The 13802-nt window shown below is 35.3% G+C and overlaps 2 protein-coding genes across 2 annotated transcripts; one reads left to right on the top strand and one right to left on the bottom strand.

Annotated features, from left to right (window-relative positions):
- Nucleotides 1–846: 846 nt before the first annotated feature.
- LOC104117635 (flowering time control protein FCA) lies at nucleotides 847–10759 on the bottom strand. Its single transcript, XM_009628708.4, has 13 exons — nucleotides 10464–10759; nucleotides 9531–9601; nucleotides 7873–7951; nucleotides 7436–7518; nucleotides 7288–7339; nucleotides 6460–6536; nucleotides 5802–5868; nucleotides 4829–4911; nucleotides 4645–4709; nucleotides 2525–2600; nucleotides 2023–2223; nucleotides 1813–1938; nucleotides 847–1252 (listed from the first exon to the last, which is right to left on the bottom strand). Exons 1-13 carry the CDS (start codon nucleotides 10717–10719, stop codon nucleotides 1208–1210), a joined length of 1281 nt encoding a protein of 426 aa, XP_009627003.1. The 5' UTR covers nucleotides 10720–10759; the 3' UTR covers nucleotides 847–1207.
- A 780-nt stretch (nucleotides 10760–11539) lies between these two features.
- Nucleotides 11540–12238, top strand: LOC104117640 (3'-5' exonuclease-like). The gene has a single exon (XM_009628712.4). It carries the CDS (start codon nucleotides 11540–11542, stop codon nucleotides 12236–12238), a length of 699 nt encoding a protein of 232 aa, XP_009627007.1.
- The last annotated feature ends 1564 nt before the right edge of the window (nucleotides 12239–13802 follow it).

Below are 13802 nucleotides of genomic sequence, written 5' to 3' on the forward strand. Positions count from 1 at the left end.
AGCACATGCAAGACACGACGTAATAATTTAAAGATTCCGGTGGAGGTGTGCTATGAAAATAAATGAACGTGGTTAAGAAAGCATTTACCCTCTAATTACAATTATATTTCACTTTTGGATGGAATTGTATATTTCCCTTTTCTTGATCAGTCCGTACCAATTTAATATAATTTTCTCTAACAGAATATTAAATAATCGTGAACCTCACTTTCAATTCTTGACTTTTGTCCCTTTTTCATGATATAGTTAATTGATTAAGAAAAAAACTATTCGCATTTAAGATAAATAAATCACACACTTACTGTCAATTTAAAGAGACGTGGTTTGATGACTTTTGACTACTCGTGGTCTTATATCGGGACAATTATCTTTTAAATTCAACGTGGATTCTTTATTTTATATAAATTACTTTTGAATTATCTTCAAGTGATACTTCTTTTGCTCGTTTTGTTTTGACATACTTTCTGTTTAATATAAAAAATGAATGTCAGAAAAGATAAAGTAGCTTTAAGTATTTATCGTTGTCTAATTTTACTTTAGTAATGGTCATAGTTATGGTGACTAACGAATGGGTTCATGTGATGAACTTTTAATTAAAGACGAAGTCGAGTCTACTTTTTAAAACTAGACGTTCTCTACTCAGCCGAACATTCGTACTAGGGCGTTTGTTTAATTAAAGACGAAGTCGAGTCTACTTTTTAAAACTAGACGTTCTCTACTCAGCCGAACATTCGTACTAGGGCGTTTGATCTTAGCCAAAAGGCTGAGAAAGGTATCCGAACATCTGTACGTAACAACAACAACAACAACAACAACAAGAAGCCAGTAATTAAACAAGTGTGGGTCTGGGAGGGTAAGATGTACGCATCCTTTACCATTGGCAACAACATCTGTACTAGTAATAATTTAATATTCCACTAACACAGAGAATAAGCAAAGAAACCTAAATCTTAGACCAAATATACAACTATACAGTCATATTTGCAACTAATTGGGAAGAGGCACCTAACAGAATTACTGAAGCTCACAGTAAATCTCAAGCAATTGAAATGTGGTACAAATTTGCATACTCAGAATAACCAGACCTGAATTCCAAGAAATCCAGTCTTCAGAAATATTGCCTCCCACTGTCAGTCTCACTTGTATTTGAAAATCCAATACCATTCGCTTCGGTTCTAGCCACTTCGAAAATGAAAACCAGTGCTGTTTAGACACAAGCCAGAGGAACCGTTGAGCTTCCTGTTTCGAGTTCCTGAAAATTCAGAAAACATGTATAATGTCAGCAGAATGAATTTCGAGTTCCTGAAAAATCAGAAAACACGTATAATGTCATCAGAATGAAAAACTCCTTTGTTCTAAAGGTAATTATTAAGATGTTAAAAGTATGCATTGACTACCTCTAACCTTCTAGATCTCATATCAAGATAACTTGTAGTTTTTCAATGCATCATTATGCACCAAAACATATAGTTTCTACGGCTTCAAATTTGCGTCATATCATGCACAAAATTTCCAGCTATATCTCTCAAACTATATTTTTATGCCGTTCAGAGCATCTTTATGGGAGTACTATACTTAAAAACCTCCCATACAATGGTGGTTATTGACTTAATTCAATCAAATGAATCATAAGATTTGCAAATCTAGTATAACAAGATTTCATTAGTAAATGGATGAAAACCATCATAAAGTTTTATGCAGAAAAGCAAATCAGAAACATTCAATAAAAAACCTAAACCACAAAAGTAAGAAAACAAGTTGAAAATCACTAACTGCTGCATGAAAGGAAGGTTGCCCTGAGGAAAGCTGTACCTGGCACATTTGAGAGACTTCTGAATTATTACGGACTGGAAGTCTTAAATTGCGCTGATCCTGTTGCTGCAGATCTAACTTTTCCAATTTCTTTTCATAAAGTGCAAATTCCTCAGGCTTCTCCCACTGTTTGCATGTTTTCAGGCATCCACGTATTATGAGGGGCATGGGATCCAGTGTTAAAAAAGAAATTGGACAAATGAAACTTACCCTGCTTTCACACGTCATGCAGTTATAATAATATACGAATCCATCAGGACAGATATGTTCACTCCATTCACAATCTATAGATTCCACCATCTCACCCTTTAAAGATCTTGCATTGACAGAAGATGCAGCTGATGGCAAAACATTATCTGATCCGACATAAGTGCTGAAAACTGTCTGAGGATTGCTTCTGTTATTTGGAGTCTGCAAAAAGCAACAGATCCTTGAAACATACTTTTTTTTCTAATTATCTTTTGTAGGTAATTATGTACTGGGGATTGCATTTTCTTTAAATAAAGAAGTTGCATTTTTCACCATTTGCATTGTAATAAAAAGATCGAGCTCCTTTGTCAAAAAGGCAGAAAGATTAAGCTCTTATAGCACAAAATTAGATGTACTCTCGAAAAAGCATACAGCTCTTAATAGAAAAGTTAGGCTATTCTAATAGTAAAACTTGTATTACGACATGCTGCCATCTACTTAATGGAGAATATTGAACAATAACCTTATTTGGACTCTGGTGATTAGACTGGTTAGCTGCTATATTCCCATTAAATTGCTCATTCATATGGGATGGCGCCCTGCAAGTTAAAAGTTTCAGATAAGGAAACCAGAGCAAGTAAAAATACAAGAGGCAAGATAAACTAAAAGCTAGTCTAATGCATTGGACCAGAGTAGGACTTGAATAAGAATGCACCGGGAAAGAACTGAAGGAATAAAGAGAATGTGGTATAGGAACAAGCATCTATAGCAACTTGTTACAGAAGATACTAGATGCTGGACATGATGACTCTGGGAAGTAGATGCATTGTTTTAAAAGGCGGAAGTGTGAGACTAGGCACTTTATCTCAGATGGAGTGAGGGAGTCCTGAGGTAAAGGACGTAAGTCCCATGAATATTTAATTTTTTACAAAGACGAGTAGATTGCTCCAGTGGTGAGCACCCTCCACTTCCAACCAAGAGGTTGTGAGTTCGAGTCACCCCAAGAGCAAGGTGGGGAGTTCTTGGAGGGAGGGAGCCGAGGGTCTATCGGAAACAGCCTCTCTACCCAGGGTAGGGATAAGGTCTGTGTACACACTACCCTCCCCATACCCCACTAGTGAGATTATACTGGGTTGTTGTTGTTGTTTATATAAAAATAAAATAAACATAAACATATGGAAAAACTATTCCTATATAAATTACATAAACAATTGTATGAAATTCATAAAATTCCAATAAGGAAATAGGAAATGAAATCCTTCTTTTTTTTTTTATAGAGTTGATGTTCGGGCCAGCTTGCACGCACCTCCACTAATCCCACTGGGTACCTATACCTTCCACCAGCACAGGTATCGAGTAACTCTGTCCACCAATACTTAGACACTAATGTATGAAATTCATCAAAAATCCAATAAAGAAATAAGAAATTAATATAAGTATATAAGCAATTAAGCACACAACAATAAAAAAATATAATAGTAACAGAGATATAAATTAACAGTGTTCTAAGTGGCATCTAACAACTCAAACAAGAAAGCCAAAAAAAAAACTTTGCAAGGAAAAATGTCAAAAAATCAAAGTTGTTTTGTGTGTATATGCATACACACATATAGGGTCTTGCTAGCATACTACATGAAGGTAGTATGTTAGCACCCTACCCATTTTTATGTTCTCAAAAATAACCTTAGAGATACATTATCCACATATTAGTAAAATGGGTATTTTCGTCGATCCCTTTGAACAACTATCCACGACTCATTTTTTGGTCTCCAATGAAAAGGGTCAATGAACAACTAATATCTCAGAAATCATGAAGCTTACTGTTGTTTGCTAATAACATGTCATAAAAACAAGAAATAAATAAAATAAACAAAAGCAAACCTCGCAAGAAAACCATGTTCTTTCGTGCTTTGATTTTTGTCCCAACTTCAGAAGAAGGAGCCAAAAAAGAAAGCCAGAAAGTTAAATAAAGGGAACAGCGGAGATTTGGGTTCGATAATACAGGAACACAACCCAAATAGGAAGCATGACGGCTAGACAATCTTGTAAAAGAAGAAAGATCTAGTAAAGCAAAAAGATAAAAGAGCCTGCCAATTTCTTCCCTATTGTGCTGCTGGCGCCGAAGTATTTTTTGCCTATTTGGGGCCCAACGAAGAGAGAATTTGACAAAGATAATAGGGAATTGCAAATTTTTGCCCCCAATTTACTAAAAGCTACGGACGTGTGTGTGGTCTTGAGACGCCTTTTTTGCCCTGGACTTACGCCTCATCTTTGGGGTGTGCACCCACTGATATCTTCACCCCCACCCCCCACCCCCACCCCCCAGAATCGCCCCAGTGCGCTTTCACACACCCTGCCTTAGGCGCGTCCCGGGACTAGCCCAAAGAATGCTTTCCGAAACACTGGTTAGAAGTGCTTAACTTTCTCGATCAAGAGAATCTGAGATATCACACTCAGGAGAGAAGAATATCAGCTCCATTCTAGTTTCTTCAATTTGTGTTCAGCTTTTTCATCCAAAATAACTATTTGTTTATTCGGAAAGAGTATTTGACTCATCCAACAAAAAGTGGTACTCCAAAACTAGCAATGGTTGATCCATACAAAGATAAAGGGAAGAGTAAAATTTCATGGACGGATACACACCTCGACTCGCCCACCTTGGGCTTCTTAGGATCCGCAAATCGAACAATCAACGGCTGATGACAGACCTGAACCACAAGGGAATGGGAGAAGGGATATTTGGTTTCAGACCTGAACCACAAGAGAATGGGAGAAAGGAGATTGGTTTCAGATTAGACCATATATATACATTAATACAGGGGCTTACTTTCGTCGTTACATAGGTACCATGTAGCGCATTCATTGCCGCAACCGCCATGTCTTTACAAGCAAAACTGACAAAAGCACTTCCTTCAAGGCAGGAATAATATCAACGCCAAGAAGAAAAAGTTAAAAAACAGAGCATGTATAGACAATCCAGAAGTAGGTCAGCACATATCAATTTTACGTACAGGTAGCAGAACAATAAGCATGAGCACCAAATATGGCAAATGCAATACTATTCAAACATGTCCAGAAGCGGTGCACTTGATTGGTAAAATTGGGTGGCAAAATTAGCGCATGAAAATATGACCCACGCAAGTCTGGGCAGGATGGGCTGGGCATATCTTCATTGCGGGCCAATTTGGGCACAACCCAAGTCGGCTCATAAGCTTGGCTGATTTGGGCTAAAGCCTAAATACGTAGCCTAAATAGACCTATAAGAGAACTTGTCAAAATATGTTAGAAACTTTTGTTTGATATAGCCATAATAATAAATTTGAAAATAACATAAAATATAGCCATAATAATAACAATAACAATAATAAATTTTTATTTGGTAACACAACAAATTATAAGAAAATAAACAAAGTAATTGAAACTTTGTTAGAGTTGGGTGGGTGGGGCTATAACCTATTGTTTAGCCACATCTTGACCTAACTCATCTCAGCCCAATTAACATTTAGGCGGGCTAATGACCCATCCATTATTTTGATTTAACCCATTTTGACCTGCCTAAATTCAACCAACTCGCCCACTTAACACCCTAGGTAAAATTGAGAACATGCAACCAGCTGAACTGTTGGCAGTAACTAGAGAAGAAGCCATAGCGACAGGGATATATGTCTTAAACTAGGTTCAGAGAGAGAGCATCTTTGCAAACTGTTACCAAATGCAAACGCTCCTGCATGCTAAATGTAAAAATAATAATGAGAGAGAACAGAGAGAGAAAGAGAAAGAAGAGAGTTGCTGTTACATACCACGGCGTTGTTTTTGTTCATCAAGCAAGAAAAAAACTTCTTCAACAACTCCATATGGAGAAAATACCTGCCACCAAAGGCGTGCATCCAAACTCAGAACTTTTCCATTGGCTCAAAAGTGAAACAAATTGTCCCTCGGTCTCTTATCTGTTACTTAATTTGACCGTGTATATAGATTGAGGATTTAGTTGGATTTCATATAATATAGAGATAAAGAAATAATCATTAACTAATTCTAGCTTTGAATTCGTGATATGAATTCGTCTTTCAAACATGGGAACTGAATAAAGCTTATTATTTGACAAAGTTCATGAAGCGTTACTACATCCTAGATCGAAAAATGTGTCAGGTAAAGTGGAATGGAGCAAGGATTAATCTTTATCACTTATATCCATTAAATGAAAATTATAATTGATAAACCTATAACCATGACATCACTATAGAATTATTTGCTACATATTTCTTTCTATCCAATAGCACTAAGAACAAAAAAGCTAGAATTTGTGCCCATTACGTAAAATATATAGCATGAAAATATTAGAACGTCAACATGCAGATTCTTTGTATATGTATACAGAATGCACAAATTGGACAAAGAGTAACAGTGAAAAAGGAAGGAGTAAAAAAGGGAAGATAGAATCTGCATGTCTTGGCTTACATGCTCAACTTCTCTTTTGGAAACTTGTTTCCTCAGACCACCAACATAAAGTTTGTGATTGTGTTCACCCAAGCTTCCTACAATGAGAGAGAAAAGAGGTAAAAGCGGATAGAAATAACAACATAATGCAAATAAACACCTAGAATTCTAGAGGGGCAAAGAGATAACTGAAAATTCAGACTGTATACACTTGAGAAAATACTCCATGTCAATTCATCAAAAATATTATTTTGAAATACTCATTCCCTGGATTCTGTTCAGAATTCAAACCCTTACAAAATGCAGTTTCCCCCAGCAGTACCAACAGATCTATGAACAGATGGAGCCACTTGCAAATAATCATTCGTTTCATCTATCAAACGTAACAAATTATCAAAACACTTACCTCTTTGTCATGTAATACTTAAATGTTTCTGTGACCAGAAAGATGTAGTTCTTGAATTCCATTTTCATTACCTTAGATTTCAAAAGTTTAGGTAGCTGGTCAAAATACCCTAGGTCCCTTGGCCTTGTGAGTATTATTCTAAAAATTGTTTACTATAGCCTTATCCTGACTAATGTGTTTTCCTGGAAAATATAACTTCAATCGTACATGGATCTTTACAGAGAAGCTTGTCAACTTTTACATACTGCCTTGGTGGGGAGTGAGTGGTGGACAACATAGATAGTAGAAGGGAGCGAATTTGCTTTAGTTAAGCTTATGATAACTCAAGTTGGCTATTTAAGGATAAGGACTTCGCAAGGGTGGGAGCTTTATTCATGATCCTTGTGTTCGGCATTAGACCTATATTATCTAAAACTTGAACAGTGAGACAACAAAACAATTACCAAGACGTTCTCGCTCCCCATCAGCGTACCTAATTATTAAGGGAACCTCACCCTGCAAGCAAGAAATATATACAAACCGAGTAAGAGGAGATCAATAATTTCTTGAGAGGGTAATGATTTTAACTTCAAAACTGAGAAGGAAACTCACCCCAGGGAAAGTATATCGACCATGGAATGCTCCAATCGCCCTATCAGCTTCATCTAGCGTGCTATACTTCACAAAACAGCATTCTGAAGTGTAAATACATTATTCATTTTTATTCTGTTTAGGGAAAAATATTCACCTTTATCTGACGTCTATACTTGTCAAAAAGATCATATTATACTTCTAGGATGATACATGTGCCGAGAATATAGTGAATGTCAACAGCAGAAAATAGCAAGGAGGAGGAATAAGATTAAATCCTGGTATTTTAAATGATCCAGAGTAATTTAAATTGCAATTTAAATTCTTTGAATTGCTTTACGAATACATAACCCAGTGCAGATGGCATGACATTTGATAAAGCAACACCATCACTGTAAACTATAACAAGTACACTACCAGATGGCCTGGCAACGGCAACAATTACCACATTCCTCTACCTTTCCTCAAACCAGTGGATTTATCCTTGAGCCGAACAACCTCAATAATATTCCCATGTTCAGCAAAAACAGAACGAACCTGAATTGAAAGAGGCATGTGTTAATATGTAGGAATACTTTCGAAATGCCCAGATGATGAACATAGTCAAACATGGAATCTGCAAGGACTTGAGTGATGAAATTTCAAATAGTTAAACATCCCAGAAAAATGGGAAGTTACTGGATCATTGGACAGGGAAAAGACCCTCATTGAAGTTGGACGAAAGCACGTGGTTAACCCATTCTTCCAACAGGGATGAGACTATCTGTTGGTTTTCTGCACGTAGTTTGGGACTGAGGTGTAGTTGATTGATTTTAATTGAATACCATGGATACCATATGGTCCATAACATATCCATTTAATTCAAGACAAAAGAAGTATCTACGTAAAATATAGGACACCTAGAAATTCCAAAGATAGAGGAGTATACTCTACTTTACACAAGTTGTTTTGTGATATTGCAACTTATGTACAATTTAATAAGTTTTGAGGCAAAAAAGAAAATAGCTAATTGATATTCAGAACAAATATTTTAAAAATGGACCTTTGACAAAAGGGAAGACAGCATGAACTTAATTCAAAGTAGTAGCCTAGTCTTAGTAGATGCAATGACCACAGTATGTTGCTAAAATGACTGGAATATACATCACCTATGTACGCTGCCGGTTGGTTGTTAGATCGTAAACCATGAGTCGCTTTTCATATGTAACTACTCACCAACAATATTTTCACCATACATAGATGCAAATGGAGAAGTATTAATATAGGTGATACCAACTAGATTGATTAACATTTAATCTTTGTTGGTACAATTTTTCTTCAGTAACAAAAACTTTCATTAATAAACACCAAGTTACTGTAAAAAAAGTACGGGCAAGGTGTGTATATGCCTCAGGTAGAGCCGTAGAGTCATCCATTGTCTCAATAAATATCACATTAGTAAACTTACATTAACTATGATATTCTCCTGGCATTTTTTGCATTTGGTCAGAGATTTGCATGTCATTGTAGGTTACCTGTGAGGTTTCTAGAATCTCTAGATTTATAAGACATTTAAGAAGGCCTCAAAAAATCAATTATTAGAACTGGAACGAGTGCCTAGCTAATTGAAGCAGAATGGATGTAGAGGCTTTCTTTTTAGATGAAGATGGATATAGATATAGAGGCTTTATATGGCCGACCTCAACTACTTTGGGGTTGACGCTAATAGTAGTAGTTCTTGTTGGTTATTATATCTAAGCTCTTAAAAGCCTCAAGTCCCACTCTTAAGCATAACTCATAGTGTGCAGAAGTCCACTTTGTCGATACAACTAAGTGCCAAGAGAACACTAGGTTTTTATGGCTCAGTGGTCAATAAAGTGGGAGGAAAAGCATGAGATCTCAGGTTCAAATCTCATAGGAGGCAAAACATAGGAGGCAAAACACTAGGAGATTTCTTTTCATCTGCCTAAGCTTTGGTGGGCAAAATTTAGCGGTATCTGTGCTAGTGGGAGGTAATTCAGTGGAATACTCGAAGTGTGTGCAAGCTGACCCAGACACCACCATCATAAAAAACAACACACAACATAACATGGAAAAAAGATATCATTATTCAAAATACTTAATGACAGAGACTTACGTCTTCTTCTTCGGCTGGTCTTGGTACTCCTACAACATAGAGTTTCACAAATCCAAAACGAACCTGAGAGTCTAAAAGGTTTTCCAAAATTTAGAAAGTCATGCTTGTGAAATACAGCTACAGCTTACAAACACCGAGTAAAATACAACATGCTCAACATTTGGCTCTTTCGCTTCCAGGATTCAACTAAATGAACTTTTACCAACATTTTGGAATGTATCTTTCCACCAATATTACACAGGGAGAATTTTGACTTACAATACTCTTTTCTATAGTTTCCAAAATATCCAAATTTTAGTTGAGTTTAAGTTTTATGCACTGACAGCATAAAAAATTTCTATGCAATCAGGTCACTTATTGCAGGTAACTCCATCTAATAAGCATTAGTTGATAACCTATACTAAATCATCAAAAAAAAAAAAAAGGTTACTAAATCATCATAACCTACTATAACAGGTTAAAATTGCATGGATAGTGTAAAAAAAACTTTACACCTCAATGTATATAACTTTTACCAATATTTTAAAATGCATCTTTCTACCACTTAACTTAGAATACTCTTTTCTATAGTTTCCCAAAAAAACTAATTGAGTTGAAAGTTCTATGAACTCACCGTGTAAAGATTTTGTACACAACCATGAAGCTTAAAAGGTAATTGCAGGTAACTCCATTTAATAAGCATTAATCGGTAAATTATAGTAAATGGTACGTAACCTAATATATCAGCTTAAATCTCCCTGTCAATATATATATAACTTAAACTCTTTTTATTTTTAACTCAAACTCATTTTAATTTTAAAAAAAATGAAATAATCAAGTCTCTAAAAAGTTAGTCAAATTTATTCTTGTTAAGCAAAAATGTCAGACAAATTAGAACCAGGTGATTTCTTTTTCGGAATTGTTAATTAGGAGCGGAAGAATAATGCTTCGTACCAGATGCTGATTGATCGTAAGGTCTCTTACGAGCTGAAAGAGGTGGAGAACCACCGAAATTCTGCTCGGAATTAGGGTTTTGGTGGTGGTGATGTTGGCGGCGATTGTAGTGGTTGCCGTCGCCGAAAAAGTTTCTTCTATGATTGTCGTCGTTACGAGAGATAGTCTCGTCGGAAGGCCAATTCGGCGGCGGAGAATGAGGGTTACGGTGATATTCCGGCTGGTTTCCACGGCGTTCTCCGTTACTCTGGTCCATTGTGCATCACGCGGTAAATTGATATTTGCAGTGTTAATATGGCTTTAGTATTTATATATTTACTCCTATTTTAATTGTTAATATATTCTCTTTTGTTGACACTTTTTTACTTTCTGGAAGTCATTTTAAGTCTTAAAAAATGTTTATGTAACTTTTAAAAATTCGAAGTATTAAAATATTTAGCTTCGAAACTTAATTGTGATGTTTTCCTATCAAATTAATTTTTTAGCTATTAATTAATATCTCTCATCTGTGTGTAAAATTAATATCTTAAACTTCATATCAAATTTCATCCATCAACTAGACATGTTAATTACATTACGTACTAAAAGTGAAAGAAACATTGTAAAGGGACTTGATATTATAGGAAATTTTGATTGGTACATAATATATGGATAGTTTCAAAATTTTGAAGTGATTTTCTTTATTCGAGTTGTCTAATTTTTGTGAGCGTATTAAAAAAAAAAAAATTTAACAAAGGGCTGCTATTATAAGCAATTTAGTCGGAGAAATAGGAAATTGATTTTACTTGTTTATTTGACCCGAGAGAACCGAAAGGTAATAGGAAAGTTGGTTTTCCGAAACTAAAACCAAAAACAACTAGGAAATGCTCAAATAGGGAAGTCCAATCCCAATCCCACTCTATTCAGGTTATTTCAAGCTCTTATATGTACAGCATGAAATTCTCTGTTTTTAACAATATTACGTAACATTATTGTTCATTCTCTTATCATTCATTCTGTCTACATCACACTCTTCGGGTGCGATTCTTTTCTGAACCATACGTAAACGCGGAATAACTTGTGTACCGTTCTGCCTGATGGCTAATTACCTTGGGCCTTTCTATGAATCCCAAATTGAAATTACTGTCACCAAAGAAGCAACAATTGTTGATCATTGGATTCTGCAAACTGTGCACACGCCTCGTCGTAGACTCCACAAACTCCTTATCGGTCTGAATATCAAATGGCTCCCGTGTTCTAAACCCGAGGACGAGGACGAGCACTCAGTTGCTCTTCTCCAGCTCTGCGTTGGCGATCGTTGCCTAATATTTCAACTCCTTCACAGAGATTTCATTCCTCAAAGTTTCATAGACTTTCTCATTGACCCAAATAACACGTTCGTTGGTATTGGAGTTGAGGGAGATGTTGAGAAGTTGTTATGTGATCACGGGTTGTACGTAGCGAATACTGTTGATTTGAACAAACTGGCATTGTTGACTTACGAAGAAGAAGTGTATGGAAAGATGGGTTTGAAAAGAATGGCAAAAGCAGTACTTGGAAAAGTAATGGAAAAGCCAGAGGATGTTACTTTGAGTAAGTGGGATGCTGAGAATTTGAGCTGTGAACAAATTGAATATGGTGCTATTGATGTTTTTGTGTCGTTTGAATTAGGGAAGAATTTGTTTAATATACTGTCGAACAGAGATAGCCGTCGTGTTAAGTTTCAGCCATGGCTGCTGCTAAAAGAGACGTTGATGAGGTTGCAAAATCTTGCTCTTGATTTGAATCTGAAATAAATACATAAACTGAGAAAAGAGGTCAAGGACTGATAAGAAAAGTTTTTATTATTAGAATAGATAATTGTAATTACTTTCTCCAGTTTCTTGAGAATTTATACTACATTCATATCATTTTTTTTGCCGAAAAAAATGGGCAGTCTAATGCACCAGAGTCCAGGATATCAAGAGAATGGATGCACTATTGTGAAGAGGTGGATCTAGAATTTATATTTGACTGATTTAACTTTAGTCCTTTACCAATGACCCACTACACTTTTAAAATTATAGGTTCAAAATTATATTCTTTTTAAAATTTTAGTAATTTTCACAAATATATCTATACTCAGTGCTGAAAAATAGATTGTTGAGAGGGGAATTTGACTGCCAGTTTCACTTGTAGAGGTGCACCCAAAATAATTGCATTACAATAGTCTTTGAACATGGGTTCACGCACATATATTTAAGTAATTTTGAAGAAATATAACATAGTTATACATGATTTTGGATAGGAGTATGGGTTCACGTGAATTCATATTGCTAAACTTGGATACGCCTCTGACCAGGCATCTCACGTCCAAGCAGGAAGGATCGCACCCCAAAGGGTTTGATGTAAACAGTCTATCTTAATACAAATATTAGTGATTGCTTTTACAATTTTACCGTTGGTCCAACACTCACCTTAAAACTAAATTGTTACTAGTATTACATTGCAAATAGTAACCTTTTGTCAAGACAGAGACTTTAGAGTCAAACTAGTTTAGTTTTTTGGTTTTATGCCTAGTGAAAGTGAAAAACCAAAATAAGAGTACGAAAATTAGACAACTCTGACTGAACTCCTTTTTTTTTTCCCATCCAATGACTTGTATTCGCTTTGAGATCTGACTAATTCTGATTCGCGTTCAATAATCTTACTTTGGGGTAAAGTGCTCCCAACAAAGGCGATATTGTTAGGGTATATATTGTTAACCATGCATTTAGACATAATATATTCTAATAATTTTCATGGTTAAAAGTCTAAGTGGGAGATTGTTGAAATATATACTATTAACCATAGATTTTGGTTTGGATATAGTATTTATTATGAAATAATTGCTTATTCAATTTTAATAAAGTTTTAAATAGGTCATATATCCGTTTGTGTCCTTTACTTATATAGTAGATGATTTAGTGTATAGAGTTTAGCTTATACACGAAAGATTAAATAATCGGTTCTTATGAGTATAAAGATCATGTTGACAATCTAATGATAGAATTGGACAAACCATAAGGAATGATTGTAGCACAAGATTAAATATAATTTATCTTGATTATTGGAATGGTTTAATTCCAACTTCTTGTGCTAGTATATTTTGTATGCATTGAACGGACCAAGTAGAGATAAGTATTTTATATTGACTTAATAAAATAAATTCTCTAGCCATTAAATGTACTTATACTTTTAATCTTGATATAATTATTATTAGCTGTGTATATTATTACTGTTTTGATTTATTAAAATACAAGATCCTTTCGTGGGTCAATATGCCTGGTAAATTAGACAATAATGATATACATTGGCAAAGCAATAGTTAGTTGATGGAAT

Source organism: Nicotiana tomentosiformis, chromosome 12 (assembly GCF_000390325.3).
Source record: "Nicotiana tomentosiformis chromosome 12, ASM39032v3, whole genome shotgun sequence".
Classification (NCBI taxonomy): domain Eukaryota; kingdom Viridiplantae; phylum Streptophyta; class Magnoliopsida; order Solanales; family Solanaceae; genus Nicotiana; species Nicotiana tomentosiformis.

Bases quoted from the DNA above. Each gene is read 5' to 3' on its own strand.
- LOC104117640 (XM_009628712.4), top strand. From the start codon at position 11,540: ATGGCTAATTACCTTGGGCCTTTCTATGAATCCCAAATTGAAATTACT.
- LOC104117635 (XM_009628708.4), bottom strand. From the start codon at position 10,719: ATGGACCAGAGTAACGGAGAACGCCGTGGAAACCAGCCGGAATATCAC. The intron at 7,952-9,530 runs GTAAGTCTCTGT...CTTTCAATTCAG, and splicing joins GACCAGCCGAAGAAGAAGAC to GTTCGTTCTGTTTTTGCTGA. The intron at 1,253-1,812 runs GTACAGCTTTCC...CTGAATTTTCAG, and splicing joins AAGTCTCTCAAATGTGCCAG to GAACTCGAAACAGGAAGCTC.